Source organism: Elephas maximus, chromosome 19, assembly GCF_024166365.1.
Source record: "Elephas maximus indicus isolate mEleMax1 chromosome 19, mEleMax1 primary haplotype, whole genome shotgun sequence".
NCBI lineage: Eukaryota > Metazoa > Chordata > Mammalia > Proboscidea > Elephantidae > Elephas > Elephas maximus.
In genome coordinates this window covers 43,852,644-43,879,588 of record NC_064837.1, presented here as the reverse complement: position 1 = coordinate 43,879,588, position 26,945 = coordinate 43,852,644, and the positions used below count along the sequence as shown (strand labels likewise).

Here is a 26,945-nt window from a genome sequence, read left to right as displayed (position 1 = left end):
ATAGCTACTGAACGCATACTGTGTGCCAGGAACTGCTCTAGGGGCAGGGGAATACAACAATGCAAGACAACAAAAATCCCCATCCCCTTTGAGTTTATATTCTAGTTGGGGGAGAGAGTTTAAATAGTGATAAGTGCTAAGGAGAAGAATATAGCAAAGAAAGGAAATAAGAATGCTGGGCTGGGGGGGAAGGGGCAGGGGCAGGGGAATCTTACAATTTTAAATGTCCTATCAGGAAGTCCTCCCTGAAAAGGTAACACTTGAATGAAAATGTGAAGGTGAGGGAGTGAGCCATGTGGATATCTGAAGTCAGAGCAAACCAGACCATGGAGAGAGCAAGTGCAAAGGCCCTGAGGCAGGAGCAAACAGAAAGTGCTTAAGAATGATAAGGAGGCCAGTGTGGTGGCGGGGGAGCAAGAATGAGTGAGGTGCAGAGTAGTAGGCGATGAGATCAGCAGGTGTGGTAGATTAAAAATGGTCCCCAAAGGTATCAGGGCTTAATCCCTGGAACCTATAATGTTACCTTACATGGTAAAGCTTTTGCAGGTATGTTTAAATTAAGGCTGTTGAGATGAGGAGCCCTAAATGCTATCACAAGTGTCCTTATTAGAGAGAGGCATGGGAGATTAGACATACACAGGAAAAGGCACTGTGACCACAGAGGCAGAGACTGGAGTGATGTGGCCACAAGCCAAGGAATGCTAGCAGCCACTAGAAGCCAGAAGAGGCAAAGAATATTCTCCCCTAGAACCTCTGGAGTGAGTCAGGCCCTGCTGACACCTTGATCTTGATCCAGTGAAACTGAATTCAGCCTTCTGGTCTCTGGAACTCTGAGATAATAAATCTGTGTTGTTTTAAGCCACTAAGTTTGCTGAAAGTGAAGAGGATGAAGATCAAAGATTACAGCCTTCAATATGGATTATACCCCAACATAAAGAAGACAAAAATCCTCACAACTGGACCAATAAGCAATAACATGATAAATGGAGAAAATATTGAAATTGTCAAGGATTTCGTTTTACTGGGATCCACAATCAATGCCCATGAAAGCACCAGTCAAGAAATCAAATGATGTATTGCAGTGGGCAAATCTGCTACAAAAGGCCTCTTTAAAGTGTTCAAAGCTAAGATGTCACTTTGAGGAGTAAGGTATGTCCGACCCAAGCCATGGTATTTTCAGTTGCCTCATATGCATGTGAAAGCTGGACAATGAATAAGGAAGACCTAAGAAGAATTGATGCCTCTGAATTACGCGTTGGCAAAGAACACTGAATATACCATGGACTGTCAGAAGAATCAACAAATCTGTCTTGGAAGATACACAGGACATGTTATCAGGAGAGGCCAGTCCCTGGAGAAGGACGTCACGCTTGGTAAAGTAGAGGGTCAGCAAAAGAGAGGAAGACCTTTAATGAGATGGACTGACACAGTGGCTGCCAACAGTGGGCTTGAACATAGCAATGATTATAGGGATGGCGCAGGACTGGCAGTGTTTTCGTCCTATTGTGTATGGGATCGCTATGAGTTGGAACTGACTTGATGGCACCTAACAACAACAACAGCAAGTTCAAGGTAATTTTTTACAGCAGCCTTGGGAACCTAATACAGTAGGCTGTCTTGTATGTGAAACTGTTTACATGTTGGCATTGAGGACTCCTAAGGCAGGCATGTACGTGAGTTTGGGTTTCTAGTCTCTCCAGCTGAACTGGGGATGTCAAGAGGACTGTGCCCTGCCCCTCATTTCCAGTGCCTTCTCTGGGTCTCCCCATGGAGGTCTGCACCGAGGTTTCCTGGGACTACAGGAAAGTCATAGCTAAGGAAGGATGATGCCTGACAACATTTTAAGTAACAATTCCAAATGACCTTTTGTAAGCAGGGTTAGCTCGAGCTCAGCAGACCAATTAGTCATGTTTGTAAGAGGACTTACACACTGGAGTAGACTTATTTTCAATCCCTGGGCCCAGGGAAAGCAGCTGAGGGAGAAGAAGGGCTGCTTACTAACCATGAGTGGCATCAGCCAACTGTACAAATGATGCTTGGACTATGCAAAACTGGATGTGGGTTAGACCAAGGGAGCCTTGCCTGAGATTCTGAGCTTTCAGAATAACTTGTGGAAGGATAATGGGGTGGGAGGAAGACAGCTTCCCAAAGAGCAGCTGAGTATTAACAAGGAGGCAGAGGCAGGGTGGAGCAGAAAAGCCTCCAAACTGGAACCTTTCTCTCCGCTCCCAACCCAACTCAGTTTCTACCTGGACGTTGTGACCAGATACAGAAGAGACTTGGCCCACGTTGTCTCCAGGGACATTGGCAGCTGAGAAGGCTGCACAGCCAAGCCAGGCTGGGCCCTGGGAACAGAACCCACTATACCTGCACGGAAGTGGAGAGCAGCATGGTGCCTGGTATGCTATAGATGGCCAGGAACTGCGTGTGGAATTCAAGTCCAACACGGAATCAGCCCCTCGGGACTCTATACAAACAGAAAGGCAGGAAAAGGTTCTGAGGGTGGTCTGCTGGCCAGTGCAGAGAACTCTGGCTGCAGGTGCCCAAGGCCACCAACTCTGGCCCTTCAGTGACTATACAACCCTCAGAGTTTCCACCACGGCCCCACTTTCAGTCTGTGCTGCTGTCAAATCATATACCGAACAACTGGTCCTGATGTCCAGTTTGGAAAACAGGCGCCGTGCCCAGGTCCCCACACCCACAAAGAAAAACATTTCTAAAAGGCCTGTGATGGATTGAATTATGTGTCATCACTACATGCTGGGGCACTGACTTGGGAAAAGGAGTAGGATGGCATACGGGTGGGAAAAGATAGAAAAAGGGAAGTCTTCTCACAGCAGGCACACCTCCGCCTCTGGCCTGCGTGACACTCTTTGAGGTTTGTTAAGGACTTAAGTGATATTTTTCCCCCAAATCATAAGTCAGGCCTAAAGAAACAACGTCTATCATAGAGGACTCCCTAGCTCGCCTGGAGAGGGCAGAGGAAACAGGGCTGGGCAGGGCAGGTACCCAAGGCCCCGTCTGGCTGCAGGATGCAAAGACCAGCAGGAGCTCTCTGCTCAAACAGTCATTCCAGCTGTGGTGAGGCCACTTCCTCCCTCCAGAAGACAGCAAGATGAAGCAAATGCTTTGCATAGCAAGAAGGGAGGGGGTGGCTACAACCGTCAGCATGTACCGTCACCACCCGCCCTGGCCTGGGCCAGCCCAAAGCACTGGGTGGGCAGCCCTGTTTTATCAACTGACCTCGGGAGAGAATGGCCCAGAGAGGCAAAAACACACACACATTGGCCTGGAGAATCCTGACAAAGTTCTCCAAATACAAAGAAACTTCCTCCAGATGATGGTGATTCTGGACTCCACTCTGCATCCAACTCCTGCAAGACCCAAGCTCGAAGCTCACGGAGCTGATATCTGAGAGACCCTGGCTCACAACATCCAGCATCTCCAGAGCACTCCTTCTCCAATGACCACGTTCGTAACTCCCTTCTCCTTCCTAGAACAACCAGGGCCACTTCTTAGGCTAACTCTACCAATTTCCCAGATAAGATCCATCCACACCTCTCTTACTCCCCTGCCCCAAATATGGGGGTAACCCAGCTCTCCATTCAGACTATCAATTACCTGAGGACTAGCTGTACTATCCTTTGTGCCTGCCTAATAGCTTAAAACACAGCTAAGCCCAGGAAGAGAATATTGGGCTCGTTGCCAACTTGACATAGTCTCAAGAACCGAGAGCTTTTGGCTCCATCCTCTGCCCTGTGAGAAAGTCTTCAATACACAGCACACTCATTGCAGGTGTTCAATCAGTGCTTGCTGCTCAGGTTTGAAACTCGCGTGGAATGGACAGGGCCCTTGCCTATTCTAGAGGATTCAGAGACGGGAGCCATTCAGCCAAACTATAACTATGGCCAATCTCACTGCAAAGCATACCCCCCAAGGATGCCAGGGCTGACGTGGCCTTCAAATATACAATCCAGCTGCTTCCTCCAGGGCCAGGGTTGGAGAGAATAAGTGAGCAGAAGTGAGGGCCCTGCCAGTTATGATGGATATAGCAGAAAATAAACTATTACACCGGTGTGGCTAGAAGAGAAAGGGCAGAAAGCAGGGGTATTTGTAGAAATAGCCACACTCTAGTTCTAACCAACTGGAGAAAGCTTCTGGCATCAACCCATTTAATAGTGTAAAGCTTTCAAGAACTTTGGTAGATCCTACCTCCCTACTTTCCCTCTATCCTTGTATCCCACACTCCCAATAAAACCTGCACCTTGTCTCCAGTACTTTCTGAGTGATATACCAGTGCTTGGTGGTGATGGAACACCAGTTACTTAGGGAGATGTTGGGAGAGCCTCAGGCATTCACAGTGTAATACCAGTGTAAAAGAAGGTAGCTTGTGCCAGGCCAGGGGGCTCATAGAGGAATTTGAATGGAGCCCAAAACCTAGAGGCAGAAAATTCCCAGAAGGCCAGGAATGAAAGATGGGCAGAGTGCATATTTTGGTTTGGATGCCTATGTTGATCAGAATTCTCCCACTTCCCAACTGCGGCCACAATATTGACAGGTTGCTAAGAGTTCCTCGAGGGCTGGAGCCCATCCCGGGAAAAGAGGAAAGCTGTATGGCTCGGCCTTGCCAGACCCATGGAGGAGCATCACTGACCTCTGTCTTGCTATGGCAAGAAGCCCAGACTTGTTATATAAGAGATCTGGCCTGCAGCTGGTGCCTGAGCAAAAACGCACAGCCTAGAGCCTAAGCCTTTAAACCCGGTCAGGGAACCTCAAAGGCCAGCTCTGCCTGGAGCTAAAAAGAGAAAGAGCTATCTGAGGAGTGGGATGAAGGCTTCCTAGAAAGCTGGTCACAGGAAATGACAGACTGGGATAGGTGGGCCACATGCAAACCTGACAAAGGGGGATACAGTCATGAGCCTACATGAGAAAAGCATCCTCAAGTCCTGTTCTTCCAGGAAGCCCTTCATGTTTGGACTAAGCCCACATTGTTTGGACTCAGCACTCCTCTCAAAAGAGAAAGGGGTGTGTACTCTGGGCCTGTGAAGGGGAAGAATAACCCATCCTACTTGTCCTTCTCAAAGGGTATGGGGAACACCAGAACCCTGGGCTCCCAGGAAGCAGGCCTACTCTGTCTGCTACCTGGCGTGTATTCTCCCTTCACATTCTATTTGCAGACCTAAAGAAGGCCAACAATTGTAATGGCAGCCAATTCTTGTTGGTTCTAGGTGGGGTATGCCCATGAGAATTCTCCTCTTCTACATTGTGCCAGACCTCTGGCCCCATTCGATCCCCTGGCTGTTGTTCAGTGGCCTTCATAAAACTGGAACCGGCTCACAGAGGCCAAAGCCTGTCCTCATTTCCTTATTCTTCACTCCAACATGCCAAGAACAGTACTGGGCATTCAAACGTTTAGTAATAACATCTGAAAATAATCTCATAAAAATAAATAAAAGAGAGGAACCGACGTGATCTGCTCAAAGAGGAGGTCGAACCAAGCAAGCTGTGCAGAGCCCTTTCTCACATGTAATGTCATTTGGTCATCATGCCCCCACCCAGCAGGCTGCGCAGGCACACTCCGCCCACTTTGTAAAGGAAGGGCTGACATGCCTGGTATCACTCAGAACGAAGGTCTGACTCTGAGCCTGTGTTCTTTTCGCACTCAGTTTTCTTTTATCTGGGACAGCAGGTGGGAACAACTCACTTGTTCTGAAGTTAAACAGGAATGGGTTTAAGCTGTGGCAAAAGAGAGACAAACTGACTCTTAAAAAACTTAACTGCTAAGAATGTTGAAGTCCTGGATCAGATTAAGAAATAACTTTGTATAATTTCATGTATGTGTGAGATGATTTCTTGCTCAGGCTACATGATCTTACCCCAAAACTGCCAAATGGACTGGATGATGTGGGGAGATTCCTGCCAAGTTCAGGATTCTTAATAAAAAGACTGACTGGAAGAAAAATACCGAAGGAGAGGATTCTGGGCTCCACAGGACCTGAATGGGTCCACCAAAATCCCAGACAAGCATCTGCCACCCCTTGGGCTGCAGGCTGGGGGTCAACACACCACTATCTGGGAAACTTTTGCTCCTATTGTTCCAGTGGGACTCTATCCTGGCTCAGCACAGTTTTGGGCCACTTCTAGTTGTCTAGGAAATGCAAACTCATTTGAATATTTGCCCCAGTTTAATTTTAGCAAGGTATATCTCATTTTTTAAAACCTAGAATAAATGCCAGTCAACCTTCAGTTATCCATACATCAACACTCAAAGCCAAATTGAAAAACCCAGGTTGACTTCTCTCTTCCACCAGTCAGGTAGGATGCAAACTCATTTTCACATAAGTTTACCAAGAAATAACAAACTGGTAAATGTGAAATGATGAAAGGTTACATGTTGAGTATTTTCCAGGGCAAATCATTTCAATGATGGAGAGTTGGTAAGTAGACCAAAGGCCTCCTCAGCTAGCCCTCCCACCCCATCCTTATCCCTTATCCCAATAGCAGAGAGCTTTGTTACCTGGGTGGCTTTGTCATTGGTACAGCAGGTGAAGGCCCCATCAGTATCGCGTGGCCACTGGCCAAGAAGGTAGGAGCTGAGGATGGTGTCCAGAGAGAATGTACGTCGGACCTGGGGTGGCTGAGGCCTACACACTGACTTTTCTGGGGCCACCGAACACGGGACGCTGGCTGGAAGAGAGCACAGCCCGTACACCTTGACGTCAGCATGGAAGAAGGAGACGTGGCAATCAACCTTCTCTCTTCTAGGAAGCCTTGCCTGACTCTCTCATACTTACTTGTGGCCACCTCCCTTTTAAGAGACTCAAGAGGCTCACAAAGCACACGTGATCTGACAGCTTTCCTGACTTAACCAGCTAGGCTCTATCACTGGAAAACAGCTGACACATTTACTTTGGACTTAGCTATTATTTTATAAATGTCCTCTAACTTTTTCCTGATCCTAGTGGACTATGAACTCCTAGGTCTCCATGCTGAGTTTCCTGAGAGCAGGACTGTTACCTATCATTAAAGAGGAAACCCAGAGTGGACAACGAACCAAGTTTCCTTCCATCTTTTATCTCCTGACATTCTTCCTCCCCCAGCACCCATTGCAGGCCTCCTATATGCTACATAAATTCAACCAGGTAACTGAAAGATGCTCACACTTCCTTCAGAACTGGTTAGTTCCAGGAACCTAGGTGGCTAAGACTAAAAGAACAATGTTACTTTCAGTTATGCAGGATTGAGGTATAGAGTTTAGAAAAATATCCTAGTCTTTTGGTTTTCTCCTTGCCTCTGACTTCTATCTATGTGGGACAAAAATGAAGCATTCCTAAATCCACTCATTTTATTTTTACCTTGGTTAAAGCTTTCTGGGAGAAGGTAAAAGCTGAAGCTGTTGATAAAATGTCACGGTTTTGGATCATCTGTAAGTTTCAATCATCTGGGTTGATCCTATTTTCCATGGCCACATTCAAAACACTCTACTATCTTAAGATCCATAGAGACTTTTTCCTTTAAACAGAACAAAATGCTTTCACCTTTGGTAATCCCTTCATATTTCATGTGTGCATTAAGCACAGCAAAAAGAGCTGGGGATTGTAGAGATAAATAAACTTGAAGAGCTTTTTACTACAAAGGCACTAACAGCACTATCTGCATTCTCCAAATTCATTTAGTATTTATATACATTTTGACACAGTTGTAATCAATATGAAGTGTATATTATGTTCTGCTTGCTTCTACCTATCTCCTCTACCCATTTCCACATTTCTACAATCTACATATTTGTCATTTTTAACAACTATATGGTATACTACCACATTGAGGTACAGTAGTTTGCTTAGCCTTTCCCATATTGTTGGCTATCTGAGGAGTTTCTCTCCCCTCCCCAGTGTGAATATCATAAATGTCACTGCACGGCCAACCTTCACTCTCAGTTTTAGCTAATCACGAACACATTTCTAGATCATCTCCCTCAGCCATCCTATGATATGCTCATTTAAAACACATTAAAAATGTCCTCTAATTACAAAAGCAGTAAGTGTGAATGTAGAAAAGTCAGAAAACATATATAAGCGAAGCTTCAAATCTCAACACCCAGAGATAACCACTGTTAAAACTGATACACAGCTGGTCCTCCGTACGTGCAGGTTCCACATCGGTGGATTCAGCCAACTGCAGATTGTGTGTGTGTGTATATATAAAATAGTGTATATGTATATAAGGAGCCCTGGTGGCGCAGTGGTTACAAGTTTGGCTGCTAACTAGAAGGTCAGCAGTTCAAACCCACCAGCTGCTCTTTGGAAACCCTATGGGGCAGTTCTACTCCGTCCTATAGGCTCGCTCTAAGTTGGAATCGACTCAACCATATTTTTTAAAATTCATAGTTAATACCATGATATATCTGCATAGATCTCCTTTACATATTACCTTCTGCACGTGTGTGCTTTAAAGTAAAAATGAGATACCGTACATATTGTTTGTGCAATGTTCTCACCTTATATCATAAGCATCTTTCCAAATTGATAAGTATTGACCTACAACACATTACTTCAATCGATCTTGACATTTCTATGTTCAAAACTCTTCAAAGGCTCTTTCAAGATGGTGGTCAAAGGCCTCATAGATCTGCTCATTATCTACCTTCACTTTACACTTTATTCCTCAAGGTCTCTACCTCCTGAACAAACTTGACAATACCCATTCCCACCCATGCCCCAGGCCTTCCTCCATCTCTCAGGACCAGCCTAACTGCCTCCATGAAGCCTTCTGGACCCCTGGTGGGAATGTCTCAGAATTTTCTGAGTTTCCTCAGTACTTTGTACTCGTCTAGTACTTATTGCCCTCTCTCTTGGATTACAGGTATTTATAACTCCTAGATAATAAACAACCTGAGGCCAAGGGGTGTCTTGGTTTATCTTTGTATCTCCCACAGGGTCTAGAGTATAGCTCTGGCAATTGGCAGGCACCCAAATATTTGAATACAATTGAAAAACTATGAGAAAGGTAGGTCTGCCTCAGTTATACCATGTGTTCTGGGGTTGTCTATTTAGTTATCCATGCTCTACTCACTGCCTTTGAGCAAAGATCCCAGAATATACATATATGTATACATTTATTTTTCTTTTTTTTCCCCTCAGGAAGGCCCAACCCCTTTCTTACCCTCCCTGCACCTTGTTGCCCAATAAGTTAGTGGCAGGAATGCTGGGATCAAGCCCCAACTTCATCTCTCACACCAGCATTTCAACCACTAATTTTCCTATCCTGGGTTTAAGATCAAAAGGTAGTAATCTAGATATTTCTGACAGCTTCTGACCCAGTCCGCAGCCATGCCAGACACCAAAATGCTGTCACACGGCCCTCCAAAACTGTTGATAAGAGCCCACTGATGTGCCAGGGGCCCAAGAAAGCAAATTTACAAAAGTTACACGACAGATTGCCAAAGGGGCAGACAGGAAGCAGATGAGCAAGGCTGGTATTCAGGCTTAAACACCATGCTCCAATAGGCAACTTCATCATTGTTTAGGAGGAAGATGACTGTGACTCCTGGGCTGAGAAATCAGCGAGGGGGAGAAAGATTTCTTGGTACCGCCTCTCCCATCCCCTCAGCAGAAGTCACTGCACAAATTTCCTTTAGGTTTTTTCCCTACCGGGGCCCTTAAGTACTATCTTACGTTTATAGGGAGTTCCTAGGTGGTGCAAACGGTTAACGCATTCAGCTGCTAACAAAAATGTCGTAGGTTCAAGTCCACCCGGAGAAAGGTCTGGTCATCTACTTCTGAAAAATCAGCCATTGAAAACCCTACAGAGCACAGTTCTACTCTGACACACGTGGGGTAACCACTTCTCAGCAACTGGTTTTTTTGTGTTTATATAGGACTTTCAAGCTTTGCCCCGTCCCTACAAGGTACTTTCATGTGTAAAATCTTTTTTTACTCTCCTGTCAGCTACAAAAGGGGCTGGGGAAAGAATGTTGCATGTTACTGGTAAGGAAACTAAGGCACAAAGAAGTTCAGTCTCTGGACTCAGTCACCCAATAAGTAAGCAGTAGTCTGACATCTAAATCCAAGCTTCCTTCCTCCTACATCAGTCTTCTTTCAACTATTCACTGAGGCTCATATCCCTCTTACATCAGGAACACCCCCTAGCTTGCTGGGACATCTGTCTAGACACCTGGGGGGTGAATAGCTCTTTTAGCTCTTTTCCAGAGAAGGAGAGGAAGAGAGGAAATGCAGGCCTGACCCCTAGTGCTCTGCACTGGGTGTACTTGGCATTATGCAATGACATCTTTCTTTGGAAGCCTGGGGAAAAGGACCCTACTTTTTCCTAGGAACAATTTCAGTCACACTAATACTATAGTAACCCTCATTATCCTTCACATATCACCCCATTCAATGCATATAATAGGAGTCCAATCTCAGGGGCAGTACCTGTAGGCGGTATTCCCAGTACTCACAGAATCCTGGAATTTGGTCAATTCTACATTCTGTCCAGCCACCTCTGACCAAAGCGATTCAAAGATTTGAGGACTTCATGGGTCCCAATTTGCTTGCCCATATACAAAAAATAACACAAATAGTGAACGAAAGGGAGGGAAGGAGGAAGGAATAGAGGAAGGGAGGGAGGAAGAAAGGGAGGAGAAAGATGGAGGGAAGGAGGAAGAAAGAACCCAAGATAATCCCAATCCAGAATCAAGGACCCCAGATGGACCTGCAAGGATCTCACTGCATCTAAGTTGAACTGGAGGACTTCCCTCGGTTTCTTTTCTTTACATGAGGAGACAGCTTGGCCTCAACCTTATGACAGTGACCATATCCTAGCACGGGTACTGCCACAGCCGCAAAATGACAGAATTACCTTGTTTCAGAGCAAGGCTCCACCTCTCTCCTTAACCCCCAAATTCTTGGTATGTCCTGGCCCCTTTGAGACTAAAGTGTCATGTTTCCATCATGCCTAGGAAATAAGGGAGTGGGCACTTAAAAAAACTGAAAGATGATTAGATTTTGATAGGAAAAAACAAAATCCACCACTTATTTAAAAAATTCCCTCAAATGGTTTGATAAGCACCTATTAGTTTGGGTGCCAAAAGTCATTAAGGTCCAAAGCAAGGTGTCAAATTTCCCCCAAAGACCACACAAATCAAAGCCGAAATCAGACATGTTGAAGGGGCTGCAGGCTGCAACAGCAAGGGAAGGTGGGGCAGTGTGGCCCAGAGACCTGGTAGGGGCTCAGACATGAAGATCTAGTTCTGATTGCAGCTCTGTCCCCAGATTCGACTGCTGCCAATACCACAGCCCCCACTGGGTCTGCTCTCCCACCTGGCAAACAGGAGCACAATCCTGGCCTCAGAGCTGCTGTAAAGAACAGATGATGAGATGTAATTACACCTCATGGCATTGGAAAGATTCAAAAGATCACCTCAAACCAATTCATGTCACTTACTCCAATCCCTCCCCCATCACAATCCCTTAGGATTGAAGGTGGGGACAAGGGCACCTAGAAAGAAACCACCCAGAAAAGATGTGCAGGGCAAGTTCTAGACGCCATATCAATAGGCATGTGCTCTCCTCGCCCTCTGAGAAGAGGCACCTTCCCCCAGAGATGTTACATACACCTGCAGTGTCAAAGCTGTTTCCTTTATTAGCAATAGTCTAATCCAGTATGGATACCACCTCGAGGAGGTTCAGGAGGAAATGAAGCTTCTTGTAGGCCTGGGCATCTGCAGCTGCAGGCCAGCACGCCAGTTCTGCTGCCTGATGAGACCTACTTCAGTTGAAAACTTCCCCCAAGAAAACTCACAATTCAGTATAATTGAAATAGGGGTTGTACTAGTCCCTGTATGGGCTTACCAGAAAGATCCGGGTGTTGGGTTCTGCCCTGCAATTGAGTGATTATGGTTAAAGGAGAAAAAGCCTTAAGAAGTCACATCAGTTGCTTGCGGTTAGAAGATGAACTGGTTTCATTTCTGGAAAGTACCCCTCTCAGATTTGGGAAATGGGGGGAGAGATGGAACAATCGGCTCCCCTATCAAGGAAGAGGAGCCCGCATCATGACAGGCCATGACAAAGCAGCAGGCTGTGGGACACCGGCTGTGTGGCTGTGGGAGGGTGGAGTGTCCTGTTTACGGCAATGTGGGGTATTATCAGCCCATCACATGCAGCAGCCTCCACAGCCCAACCACCTGGCTATGCACACTGGCAGGGAGCCAGGCCACTTCACCATGCTGAGCAGCGGCAGATGCTTTGGTTCTTGGGCAATGACAAATGAAGAAGGAAGACACACACACACACACACACACATACCCGTAGATAAGAAGCCTTAGGTACTATCTTTCTGAGCCACTTGGCCCTGCCTCCCAACTGCTGACTTGGATGGCTTTGGGGAAAGGGCCACAGGTCAAGTGTTTGCCCACCAGGAGATCAAGAGGGTGGAAAGTACACCAACAGCAAACAAGACACTAAACTAAGCAGCAGAAGGGCCCCACAGCAGACTGACTGATTCCTTCTGCAAATGGTTTCTGAGTGCCCACCATGAGCCAGCTTGTGACAAGCACTGGTGACCCAAAGAGGAGTAAGATGAGAAGCTGGTGCAGAGGCTGAAGTAGGGAAGTTGATGTAATCCCTAAATGCCAAGCTGCCAGGCAGAGCCCCAGGGGGCTACCTCCCAGCCAATGCCTCTTTAGGGGACCACCAATTTGTCTCTACTGGAAATTCAGCTCAGGCCTGACCAAACCAACATAGCCCTACTACAGGCACCTGAGGGTGAAGGGTGGCAGCTTGTAGAAGGACTCGAACAAGGTCAGAGGAAAGAGGAAGGCAGCAGATGAGGCAGGAAGTGAGGTGATTTGTGGCTGCTCTTCTCAGCTTGGCCAGAGAGAGGCTGTGGGGTGCAGACATGAAGAAATCATTCCCTGACCAGTGGGTTCTGGCTGGGGATTTGGGGGGGCTATTTTTTTTTTTTTTATTTAATCTATTTTACCATCTTTGGAGCAATGTGGGAGAGAAGGCTGGGACATAAAGTGACAAGGCTACTCTCCACCCAGGGTTTTGAAGCGGTTCGTTCTGGTCTGAACCTCTGACGAGAATTTGCATTTCCACCCTAGATATACTGAATCAGAATCTACATTTTAACAAGATCCCCACGTGATTCTTAGGTTTAATAAATTTTGAGAGCCACTGCTCTACTAGTGGTTCTCAGAACTGGTCCCTGACCAGCAGCATTAGCATCACCTGGGAACTTGTTAGAAACAAAAGTCCTCAGCAGGGGTTCCAATTGAAGGAACTGGTTTGAAGCCTGTCTCCCAACCATCCTCCATGAGCATGAGGCCTGAAACTCATTGCCATCCAGTTGATTCTGACTCATAGTGACACTGTAGGACAGAGTAGAACTGTCCCAGAGGGTTTAGCATGAGACCTAGTGATCCCAAAATATCCAAGAAAGGCTACAGAAGGAAAGGAGACAGCCTATGAGGTCTTACACATGGCAAAAACTCAACAACTAGCTGGTTCAACAAACAAGTTATGAGTCATTTTCTCATGTTGTCAGGCTTTGCAGCATTATTAACACTAGTCTTCTTGTCTCCCCTCTTAAAGAGAAAAGAACTCTTGTTATAACAGAAGCTGTACATATGTTGGAGGAAATAAGAAAATACAGATGAGCAAAAAATAAAACTGTGCATTCCCACACTCAGAGATCACCACCATGCACATCCTTCCTGCTCTCTCCATGCACATGTGTATATATTTGTTTAATAAAATGACAGCGTATTGTAACTGTCTATAATCTGCTTTTTTCAGTCGGTGATTTTTACATCTCCATTTCAGGAAAGTTTCCTCTCATCTAATGCCCAGCCTGTACCCAAATTTCCCGTAATGACCCAGAAGTATCCTTCACAGCTGATGTATATCCCTCACACGTTATAACTGGTCACATCTTTTAATCTAGCCCCGTTCTTTTAAGACATTGACTTAAGAGATCTGGCCAGTTGTCTGAAGAATGCCCCACCTTGGGGAATTCGTTCTTCTCTCTAGTAGATCTTTCTTAACAGTGCCCCTTTTTACCCAGGTCAGAAATACGCACATGCGTGTACACACACACAACCTGTACCCTGACTGCTTTTCAAATACAAAGCAAAAAGGGATAAAATTCAAAGCCCAAAGGGACGCTTTCTTCCAGCTTACAGGCTGATTTCCTTTTTTTTTTTTTTGCAGGGCTTGGCCCTCATTTTTAGAGCTGTGGTTGGGAAAGGGATGGAGAACCCAGGGGGAGCCATTGAGGTTGCTTCCTAAAGTAGGGAGGTGAAGCAGGCAGGGCCAAGGAGCCCAGGAGGCTGAGGCAGGGCAGTGTGGTTGGACATCAAGGCCTGTTCCCTAGCAGTGATGCTGTGCTTTTGCTGGGAGCAAATGTTAATCTGGAGAAGAGCAAAGTCAAACAGGGATTCGGAGTTTCCAAACATTTCCCCAATAACAGATTTGCAGTAAGCAGGGGAAGTTCCTCCTATCAGCTTCTCAGGATTATTTTTCTATTTCAGTATGTGTGCTGGGATTAAACAGTGCGGGCAGTCTTCTGAGCTTTCTGTGGTCCAGTGCCGATTAACTGCTTAACTCAGGGGCACATGAGTTTTGGAGGGAAGTTGTGAGTCAAACTGAAATCCCTAAAATGACTGCACAAGAGTTAGAGAGGCCCTCCTTGGAAAGCCCAGGAGACAGCATCCATTCCCGCTGGGAAAATTAAACCTGGGGCTCTAAGCACTTCTTTCAACACTAAGCAACAGCTGATATTGGCCATAACACGGAGAAGAAAGTAAAGAAACCAGATTAAAAAGGAGGGAAAAAAGACTAACATGAAGTTTCCCCTACCAAAAAGGCTTATCTAAACAGAAAAAAAGAACACTGATATTTGTATACACATGAAAAATTTCTCAGCCAGGCCCTCGATTACTTCCTAACTCCATATTAAAGTGTGCAGCTCAGGCTATGAGAACCAATGGAAGCATTTCTGGCTGCACGTCTAACTCCCCAGGAAGCAGACCACATCTGTAGGCAGCTGGAGAGAAGGGCCAGGCGCAACCCATCTGGAGATGTCATTGTGGGGAACAAAAATAGGGAATGTGCTAACTCTATGTATCAGCAAGAAGGAAAAGGATGACTCCAAAGTGTATGTGCGTGTATAAAAAGAGTAGAGAGAGTAGTTACTCAGACATTTGTTCGATTCTCAAGAAGCTACAGTTAGAACAAAAGGAAGTGGTGTGAACTTTTCACCTTTTATCTGAATTCTCCGAAGAGGAGTTCTGTAGGATTTCCACATTCTTAAAACCAAACACTACCAGCTACTGATTGGAGCAAGCTTTCCTTTGGGATCTACTTGGCCTTTGCAAGAAAAGCAGAAATAGCACATAGCCTAGCCTCCTTCCCTAAAAAGAAATCCTTACCCCATGGTTATTTGGGCCTGATGGATTTTTTTCTGGGTGGCCTATAAACTCAGAGGACAGGCATCAGCCCTTCAGTGTCTTCACTTTCCACAACAATCTGATTCCTATCAAAAAAAAAAAAAATCAAGTAGAGAAGAAATCACAACATCCAGTCTGCTCCTAGGCAGTCTCTTAAGTGAGCTAAAGGAAGAACCAGAGATGGGGTAGGTTCATCTACAGTAAGTCCTGAGAGGAAAGCTGTGATTGGAACTATGCTCTGATTTCTATTCTGAATATGTGCACCCCACACACTCTCATGGATTCCCCTACGGAAGAGGGAGCAGAGCTTCCACGTGTTACAGGTGGTGGGGGAGGGGCATGACACACCCCCATGTCAAGAGATGAACTGACTTCTCCCCAACAATCACTGAGCAAATTGAGACTAGGCCTTTTTCCTCCAAACTGAAGACTTTTTAAAGTACATTTCCAACCTTTGTGTTTCATGTCAGACTCAACTGTGTCATGATAGCCTGGCTGTCTTGGTTCAGGAACTACTCTGTGGGTTGGAAGGGCCTTATTCTCTTCCCTTGCCAGAAACCAGGATGATCATACCTAGATTGCTAGAACATTGTTTTACTCATCAGGCATGCTGGCTGGGTCAAGGGGATGAAGAGGACAATTAAAAAATCAGGGGAACCCCTTTCTTAGTGAGGAAAAGTGAGTAAGCGAAAGAAGCAGAGGATTACGATAATTTTCAAATAATCATAATGTCTGCTTTATGAACAAATTATGACTTACTTTTAGCTCCAACCTGCCTTCTTCCTGACCTTAAGCAAATGATCAGTTAGTATATGTTTAAATAATAGTCAATTTAATATCAGCCTAAATCACACTAAATACCTACAAACTTTGATAGGATTTGATGACCTATTTTGTTGCCTTTTCCCCAATGATTTAAAACACTAAAAAAATTGTTTTGTTAATTCCTCTTCTGAACTGCTCATGCCAATGCTCACCACCATCGGCATTAATTCAGAACTGGCTTTATGCAACCTCCAAAATAACATTTCAATCAGGAAGAGTTATCAATGGATGCTAAAACTATAGGGCAAAAAGTTGTTGGGGAACAGAATATTTTATCACTCCGTAAATGACTTACTAGGAAAATAATGTTGCCACCTCATGTGATCAAACTTAGTAATGGATATCCTGTTACTTGCCTCGTAAGGCAATATATTAAGTATACAACTTCACCCATGAAATGTTCTTGCCAAAAACGTTTAACGTAAATCTAATCAGCTCTCCAGACCTAACTACTCATTTATAGGAAATACTGGGGATAGAGGAACAAGTTAAATGTCACCGTGAGAAAACAATCAGAAAAGTTTAGAATGTAGAATAGCTAAAAAGGCAACTGATCAAAAAGTCAGTCATTTTTAATAAAAGGATAAGGGTGGAGAGAATTCTAGGTCAAGAGACCAAAAAGACATAACCAAATGTAATGTGAGAACTTTGACTGGACCCTAGGTTAAAAACAAAAAGAGCTATTGAAGGGGAAATTTGAATATGGACTGTATATTAGATGATACGGAATTTCCTTAGGTGTAACAATGATATTACGACTATGTAGAATGTCCTTATTCTCAGGAGATGCCACTGAAGTAGTGAAGGGTGACATGTCATGATATCTGCAACTTACTTTCAAATAGTTAACAAAAAAAGTATATATGGATGTACACATGTGTAGGTCTAAACACATATACATATATACACACACACACACACAGAGGGAGAAAGAAAATGGTGGCCAAAGTTAACAATTAATGAGTCTAGGTGAAGGATATATGGCTGTTTGTTTTATCTACAACTGTTCTGCAGGTTTGAAATTTTTCCAAAATAAAAAACTGGCATTAAAAAAAAGAACTGGCTTAATTTGGAAAGACAGAAATTCAATTCACTCTTCATCAAGTACCCAAGCCCTTTAGCATTTGGACTTTTGCAAGATGTAGCCAAATTCAACTGGGTCACTGCACTGGACTTCCATCTGGGGAAAGAGAAGGTGGGTAAAAAGAAATGGAACAGTGAATGATGCTTAATATGAGGGAAGGAATTGAAACTCTCACAAGGTGTAAATCAATACAAGGTAAAATAAAGATGCTAAATGAAAGAGACATTAAAACAAATTAAGAAGGGTCATGTCATCTCAGGAGCAAGACCAAGACTGCAGGCAGAATTAAGGGGTTCCTATTTTTTTCATAGGTCCAGAACCCATTGCCACTGAGTTGATTCCAACTCTTACCGACCCTATAGGACAGAGTAGAACTGACCCCATAGGGTTTCCAAGGAGCAGCTGATGAATTCAAACTGCCAACCTTTTGATTAGCAGCCGTACCTCTCATCCACTGTGCCACCAGGGCTCGTCACTATAAATTGGAATCAACTCAATGGCAATGGGTTGGGTTTGGTTGTATAGGTCCAGAAGCATGATTGGGTTGGATATAGCTTCAGAGTTATACTTGGTTAAGTGACCCCTGGGCATCTATTTGCCACTATCATTCTTCAAAAGTAATACAGAAATCTGCGAGAGCCCAGGGAAGAGAGGTAAAAATGGCTAGCGAGATCCCAGGAAGAAAGATGAAATGAATTAGAGTTTATCAGTTGTCTTCTGGGTGGGTGTAAAAATGGACAGGGATTCTGGTGAGATACAAGGAAGAACTTTTTATCCATCAGAACTGAATGAGTGAAGTTGTGGAGCCTACCCCTGACTGAGCTCCAGGAAGAAATAATTACATGTCCCCGGGTGTCTCAACATTCACCCCCTGAAGGCAGAGGCTGCACCAGATAAGTTGAGCCTCCCTTAGTTCTAGAATTCCCCAACTCTTAGAGTGTAAATAAGATATGGCTACTAACTAATTCCACTAAATTGAAAGCTCAGAGCTCATGGTATTATCTGGGGTAAGATAAGCAAAAAAAAAAAAAAAAAGGTACAAAGTCAAAGGGAGATTTGCCTTACCCAGGCTGATCAGACAACTGTGTTGTGGGCTCCCAGATGATCTCTTCTACCTCCTCCCCCAAGAGAGTGTAAATAGTGCTCAATTTACCTGTGGCTAGCCATAAGCAGAAGGTTTGGTCACATGGCTGGGCAAGCTGGGAATAACCACCAAGTAGACATCAGAGCTCAGAGGGCAGGTTTGCTCACTGGCCATACCTCACTAGGTTGGAATCTGTCAAGACCCTCTGCATTTAACCTTGACTCTGATTCCTTTTGCTCTGGGAGTAGGGGGGCAGGATAAAGAACAATTGCTCAGTTTCATTTCTCAGGGCCAGGAAGTTTACAGTTACAGAATTTGCTTTGCCTTCAGAGTCTAAAATCCTATCAAAGTTACTCTGTCCAACCTTCACATCCTTGAAAACCACCATGAACCATCTTGCCCCATTTGCAGGAAGTCTTTTCTGATTATCTCCACTCCCCTACTCAAGTGTTACCCCATGTTCCCAGTTACAAAGGGGAACTACCTAGACGATCACTACATCCCATCCAGTGGTTCCCTATCAGGCCACTGATATGCTGGAACAGACCCAACCTGACCTCAAATCAGTGGCAAATTCCCATGCTGTGCCCTAGCTGTGGAAAAACCCCAAATTGTGCTGGGCAACATTCCAGGACAGCCCCTGCTCTGAAGCCCTGTTCTTGCTTGTTGTTCAGATTTCCTAAGGGAGGCTGCTCAAAAGTTAGATAGTGTCTCCAGGGTAAGCCTAGTCTGAAAAGCCAGATTAGATGGCAATTCCAGAAAGAACCTTGAAAGGTATGACATTGGAAAGAATTTTCCTACCCTTAACGTACGTTTGTGACAAATGATAGCTTCATAGCAGAAGGAAGCTTGTCACGTCACCTCTCCACAAATGCTTTCAGAGGCGGAGGAGGGCAAGGGACACGCACCACTGGAAGGCAAGTGACACCATCTTCCCTGTATATGATGGGCTTTGTATCTACTCTTAAATCAAGAGCTGTTTAACAGTAACTTCACCTCCTCTTATAAGTCAGGTACAGAAAAAGGCTATCCTCCTGAAGCAAAAGGGGAATTAACTTGATCCAGGGAAACAGTCTGGGATGTCAGTTACTAAGACCTCCTAGCCAAGCCCCCAAGAACTGGAAGATAGAGGCTCAGTTGTCATGGTCTGTCTAAGCACACAGGTCCAGCCATTTGTGCAGCAGCTCCAACACAGACCTCTAAGCTGTAGACAACCCAGCAGGAATTTGGAGGTAGCCTTTTCTCATCCTCCTGCATTTTGCCCCCTTGTTTCTGGTAGTCATTCACCTGACATTTACTTTGGGGCAGGACAGAGCCAAAGTCATGGAAAAAAGAATCAGAGAATGGTGGGCATAACCCATATAATTGACAACTTCTGAGGATGACCAATTCACCAATTTAATACATAAGCTGGGATAATAATATAGTAAACAAATGCCCATGGGTCTGTTTCATACAACTGGCTGGAGCCCATGAGCAAAATCCTTTGATGACAACTTTACAGTCAGGAGCGGCTAACTCCAGACAGGCATTTCAGATAAAGGGCACACGCTAAAACTAAAGATTTTCAAAAGATTGTTCTGGCAGCTAGGGAAGAAAACATCAGTACCAAAACCAGCCCGTTGCCGTCGAGTCGACTTCGACTCATAGCGACCCTATAGGACAGGGTAGAACTGCCCCACAGAGTTTCCAAGGAGCGCCTGGTGGATTTGAACTGCCGACCCTTTGGTTAGCAGCCACAGCACTTAACCACATACCACCAGGGTTTCCATCAGTAAGCAAAATGAAAAGAATAATTCAAGTGCCTTCGAGGAGCAGAGACAGATACATAACATGGGCTGGAGTGAGAGAAAAGGGGCTGGGAAAAAATGGCAGCATCTGAACCTCTAACTTTGTCTGATGAGTGGTGAGACCACCCTTCCTTAGGCCCTGTGGTTAATGGAAGGTTTTCACTGACTGAAAATGAGCCACCCCTTGTTTATGAAGTTATAACTCCTGACCCACTTGGTAAGATGTGCTGCACTAAGCTAGACAACTGTCCTCCTCACAAGAGAGTCTGGTACAACTAACCAACTGGTCCATAGCAGAGGAAAGCTGACTGGCCCAGGCCCAGAACCTGGAATGACTTTCTAAACCAAACTCAACTTCTTTTCTTCTCAGGTCTCTACTACATAAATGCATGGCTCTGGCACAAAAGAACCTTCCAATTTCATATATTTTAAGAAATGAAAAGAGTTAAGTGAAAGAGCACAGTAAGAGTGTTTCCTAGAATAAGGAAGCGCTTTTCCATAGAAGGTACCTGGACATCCTGGGTATGCTCAGGGTCTTTCAGCAGGCTGCTGCAACCCTGCGGACTCTTCTGCTGGGTCAGTGTGGGGCATGGCCGGGGCTCGGACACATGGCAGCAGGCACCCAATCACTTCTCAGAATCCGATGCCAAACTTGTCCATGTCAAGAAGTGAGAAGAAGCAGAAGGGGAGTCTCCTAAGAGGTGGCCTACTATAACGGTAAATACCTGGACCCAAATCCTGCCTGTGCCCCAATGTGCTACGTGAACTCACATGACTCACTTAACTTCTCTGGGTTTCAGTTGTTCCGTCTGTTAAATGGGGAGAATAATAGACATTGTAACGATGAAAGAGAGAAAAAAAATTTCCACTCTAAAGAGCTCCTGATACAGTCAGATTAGTCTACCATATATTTATAACTTTTTATTTGGAAATAACTTCAAACTTCTAGATGCAAGAATAAGAATAGTACATAGAATACCCAGATACCATTTACCCAGACGTGCCTGTTGTTAACATTTGCCCCACCGGCTTTATCATTTGCTTCCTCTCACACGCACTCTTTCTCATGCACGCATTCTCCCACATTCACACTCAAGACACCCACATGCTCAAACTCAAATGCACACATACTCACGTTCAAAAGCACACTCACACATACTCACATACTCTCCTTTGCTGGGTTTTTGTGTGGTACTCTGTTTGAAAAGAACAGGAAAGTTTCCGAGGGTGGGAGATTCGAGGTGAAGAGAAAGCAAAGGGGGTGCAGTTACTTGGTGATGGTTCCACAGCTCAGGTCCCTTCTCCCTGCCTACAATACAAACAGCAAACACTCAAAAGTGCTCTGGTTTAGAGAGAAGAACTATTACGTGGACTGGGACCAGAAAAAGTACTTGTTACATGAGATTGTTGGTTTCTCTCTCTTTTTTTTTTCCTTTAAACAACAAAAACCACAAAAAACAACAACAAATCATTTATATGAACCATGAAAATAGCTTTATTATACAGAATCATTTTTATAATATTTGTTGAAATGGGATTTTATCTTATGAGGTTGGGAAGTAACTGGGAAAGAAAGGTTCCACATAAGGAGATGATTGTTAGAACATTAAGGTATTCTATACAAAATCTGTTTTGGAGGTAAGAGCTACGCATAACAGTCCTCTCAGGAAGGTTAGATCACCCCTCTGAAGTAGACCAAGCAATTCTCCATGATCCCAAGCCTCTAGATGGAGCTTTCTCCTGGAGTTCAAGTCCCCACTATCCCGGTTAGTGGACACACACCTGTCTTAGAAGGTGCTCTATTATATATCTCAATTACCCCACTCCCAGTTCGCCTAAAGCTAGGACAGGGATAGGCTCAGACAGATCACGTGTCCAATGACCTCTTTCCCACCAGAAGCGTGTGTGTGTTGGCGGGTTGTGCCCGGGTCCCCTACATCGAACAGCAGGCTAAGCTGTCATCATCATGAAGTGATGCCACCTGCACCTAGGCCCCATAACTCCCCTCAAAGGAATGCACCACCCACATTTATTCCCAGGTGCTTTTTTGGGTTCCACATAGTCACACATATAAAGACATCTTAGAGTGTCTCCCTGACACAGCCCTGAGCTCAGTAACCATGACCATGAACCACAGAGGCAGGGACACCCTGCTGGCCTCCTGTGCCTTATATGTCTCTGGCTAACTGCTCATTCAGCATGGAAAATACGTATCTCAAACCAGTTGGAAACATCCACAGAGCCATCACTACATCACACATGTAATAAATATCACCTTCCAATAGTCTACATCGGGCGAGCCTATGGTATGGCTAGGCACTTACAAGATACTGGAGGAAGAACAGGCTTCTTTGCAGCCCATTTTCTTTCCAATTCTCTTTTGGTCAGTTTAAGAACTAAATTTTGTTCCTGGGACACAGGCATACAAAGAGAGGGGAAACAAAGGCTGGGGACGTGCTGGGTAGGCAGCAGGGGAATGCCAGCCTGGGATGAAATGCACAGTGGCCTCTCCATACATAGGTGGAAAGAGCCCTGGACCAGAAGCAAGAGGGCTTTATTAGTCCCATGGTCTTGGGCAAGTCACTTCCCTTCTGGCCTTCAGTTTCCTTATCTACAAAACACAAGTAAATGCTACCTTCACCTGCAGGACTGTTGTGACAATAAATGAGAAACTCTTGAGCGTACTGAAATGGTGAGCAACAAAGCTAAACAAATGGACCATGTTGCTGAAACTAAAAAAAAACTTCCCTGAAAAATACAGGTGAGTGTTAGGGTCCTTCAGGGTTGGTTTTCACAGACTTTCTTTCTAAAGCAGCAGCTGTTTTAGTCCTGTCCTATGAACACAGAACCACCCGAGATTCCGGTTCTAACAAGAAAGAGCCCAGGTGCTGCTCTCAGCATTATAAACCTGCAGGAACCTCATGCGTGCAGCTTGCATGCCCAGCTCTCTCCAATCTCTAAATTCAGACTACGTAATATTGTGAAAGCCCTCTGGTTGCTTCCCCTCTATCATGCCAAATGCTACCCTGCCCACCCCTCTCCCCTCAGCCCCAGCTTGTACGCCATATCTGATGGGCATGAGTTAAGAACACAGCCCCCAAACGGGGCTGTGCGGCAGGTTTTCAGCCAGCCTGCAGCTGTGGAGCAGGGAGCGCACGTGTTATCAGCAGTGGTTCTGTCAGAGCTGTGTGGGCGATCAAACACGCACAGAGCAAGAAAAGAAAACTCTCTAAGCAAACGGAGTGTATGGGGTAGGGAAGAGGAGGAGGGAAGGAGAAGCTGCCTCTCCCCCCAGTCACATTTTTACTCTATTCAAAGGTACACTCAACCAGGCAGGTTTAGAAAACTATTTGGACCAAGCCCCCACCTATGGTTGGCAACCTTAAAGGCAGGGGAGCACAGACTCTGGGTGACAATGTATGTGTCTGGGCCTTGGGGAATGATGATGATCATCTCATTCCACCATTTTCCCAGCTGGTGGGATGAAGAGGAGGGGAAACAGCAGTGCCCAGCATCATGGGATGGTGCCTGTCTTGAGAGAAGGTGGCTTCCACCCTGATCACACCTCTGAAGCCACTCTTGGGCCAACAGCTGATTCTGCTCCCTAGTCAAAAATCTGATAGAGTCGCAATGAGTTGGAATCAACTCCACGGCAATGGGTGGGTAGTCTAGAAAAGTCACCAATTGAGATTTTGTTGTCCTGCTTTCCCTTGCTACGCAGTATAGCACTACTAGGACTTTGGTACAAGTCCACCCGGAGTGAAAGCATTCATTCATCTTGGTCTCCTTGGCCTCTTATCCATCGCCACTTCTAAGCTGAAAGCCAGGTAGTCTGGCTTTTTTTACGAAATCCTAAACATTGGCTGTTTCCATGAATCAATTTGGTAATGGCCCAAGCTAACTCGCTGGCTTTAAGTGTACAGCGAAGAGAACCTACAGGCCTAGCAATGACATCCATGGAAATGCCACGTTTTTGCCACCACTGGGCTTCAAGCCCAGCGGCCAGGATGAATAGGCGACCAGTGATTTAAAGTGAGAGAGAACACTAACACTTCAGGAGTGGGGGGCAGGGGAGGGTTTGCCGAGTAAGTGGCTGAAGAGAAGTGTTTTAGAGCGAGACCACCGTGTGGGGACCAGAAGCGGGAAAGACCATTACAACTGAGCCTGGGGGAGGTGTGGCTCACTCTCCCCACCCCCACTGCTGTTCCAGCAACTCAATCCAACAAGTATTTATTGAGCATGACACTCCCCATCTGCCCTGGCCCTCCCTCTGCAAAAACACTCAAATCTGTTCAAGCTGCAGGGTGAGTTCCATTGCACTTGAACTTGAAACATGAGGTGCCTACCTCTTAAAAAGACAGGCACACAATTTCCAGGATGGGGCCAAGGCGACTAAAGAGTCTGACAAAGTTAAGGAGCATGGCTGACCAGACAAGGCCACAGTTAATATCACTTTTGAAAGAGAAGGGAGAGGAGAAAGAGAAAACATTTAATTTAACCTTAGAGGGCAAAATACACTAACCAATAACAAAAAAAAAAAAAAAAAAAGCCTACTCAAAACATCTCATCCCATTAGTTCTCTAATTAACACCACCTTCACCACTGTATAGCCCTTCATTCTCTGCCTCCTCTAGTTTGAGCCTGTATTTTCTTCACTTGTGCATGTGCTAGGCGTGTACTTTTAGAGTTGTGTGTTTAATCCTACCCGTTCCCCTTAAGGCGGTGCCCTCAGAGCTCTCCGGCATGTCTTCATTTAGGATCAGATGATAAGGGATTCAAGTGGTGGTGGATTAGGCTGCCCCCCAATAACATGGTTCCTCTGGAAGAGCTACACACACCATTCTCAAATAGGAGCTCAGGGTCATAGAAGAGGCATCTCACACTTACAACTATGCCCTGCCAAGTACCACCCATCCTCTGAGAAGCCACATTCTGCAGCCTTGAGAGCAAACTCCCCAGCTCCAGACTATAGGCCTGCTGCTTCAGATCAACCAAAGCCCTCAGAGTTTTCCGGGCCTCCCTCCACCTCCACCCCTTTCACTAGGGAGCTGGAAGCATGAACTGCTAATTCGCAGGCAGGGCTGGGCCAAAGGCGTTCCATCCACCCCCGGTGTCAGCTGTCTGGGGCTCGTGAGCAAACCTTAAACCTGTGTGCCTGAGCAGGGCAGGGTAAGTGTCTGTACACAGCCCGGACTTCAGTTCCAGGTTCCCCAAGGGCTGGAGTTAAGTTTCCCTATTATGAAATACTTTGATAGCATTCTTTCAAGTTCGTTAAAGCCACCCTTGATTGGCTGTGGTGCTCCCACACAGTAAAAGTCAATTGAGGCTCATTCAGGCCGGAGGATAAACATTTAAATGACTCTAAAGCTGGGCATTCAGCTTTGTAGTGATCTTGAGGAAAAATGTGGAGCAGAAAAGCAAGGTGCCAGGAAAAGTTTTAAAAACCAGGAGGCTCCATGGGGATCATGAGCTGGAGGCGCGAGAGTTAGCAGCCAGCTATAAGAGAACCTCCCACCATACAGCTGTTCCCAAGAACAACGGCTCCTTCACAAGCTCCATACTAATGGAGAGGAACTGGAGCACAGATAACTTATAAACTCCAAACATAATCCAAAACTCTTCCATAACTGAGGTGAGGATTTGTTTTTGACCTAACAATGTGAATACCAGCTGCCGTCTACCTGATTCTGACTCATGGTGACCCCACGTGCGTCAGAATAGAACTGTCCTCCAGAAGGTTTTCAGTGGCTGATTTTTTGGAAGTAGATGGCCAGGAGCCTCTGGGTGGACTCCAACCTTCAACCTTTTGTTGGCAGCCAAGTGCATTAACTGTTCGTACCACCCAGGGACTCCGACAACGTCAATAGATTTGGCTAACGTTGGGTTAATTCATAACCTTGCAATCCAAATAATGGAGCCCTCTGTGAAGATTCAACTCAAGCAGAGGTAGAAAACTGACCAGATTTCCCACTCATCCCATCTCTGCTTCCACTCTTCCCTGCTCCCTCCATGACGGGGCAGATAACAACTAGCTCAGAGGGGGATAGAACTTATTATCCCACGAAGAGATTGTCCACTCTCATTAAACTAACTTGCTGTTTGGCACCCACCTTCACTATGAACTGGGAAGGAAACTCAAGGTTTTCCCTTTCAGCCCCTTAAAAGGACTCCAAACTGCCTGTGGAATAAGAGTTAGCACAGGCAAGTCTAGTCAAACACTTGATGTGATTTGACATATGCAATAGTGTTAATAAGAACTCAAAACCAGACTTGCCCCAGAATGTGTCCCACACTGTAGTCTGAATCCTTTAGCAGTGTACCTGAGAGTTGTAAGAATCTGGAGGAGATCACTATTTCCAACAATTCCACTCAGATGAAATAGCATGGCCCTGGTACCCATCACACCATTCAGTATAAACTAGCAGAAAATGCAGGTGAAGTGTTCTCTAGCTATTGAAGCCCACCAGCCACGCTTGCCAACATTCAGATTGCCATGATAACTATTAAAGTTTTGCAATCCTGCCCCAAATCTTCTAGAGAGCTACATCTGGAACCAGAGAGAATGATGTCTTCTTACCACCACGCCCCTCTGTTGTTCTCTGACCTCCTCCTCTACTGATCTCAAATGGTTTAAAATCTCCTAGCTCTTTGTTATGTTAGTGAGGACCTTCCCATACTACGTAATAGCTTGCCACCCAAAATACTGAAAAACAC

General features: G+C 45.4%; 1 protein-coding gene across 2 annotated transcripts in view; it reads right to left on the bottom strand.

The window, feature by feature from the left end:
• Positions 1 to 26,945, bottom strand: part of FAM117A (family with sequence similarity 117 member A) — a 48,236-nt gene that overhangs the window by 15,219 nt on the left and 6,072 nt on the right. For both annotated transcript variants that reach the window (XM_049858988.1, XM_049858987.1), the window contains exon 2: positions 6,518 to 6,687. In XM_049858988.1, the coding sequence (XP_049714945.1) occupies positions 6,518 to 6,687 (170 nt within the window). The remainder of the gene's footprint in view (positions 1 to 6,517; positions 6,688 to 26,945) is intronic.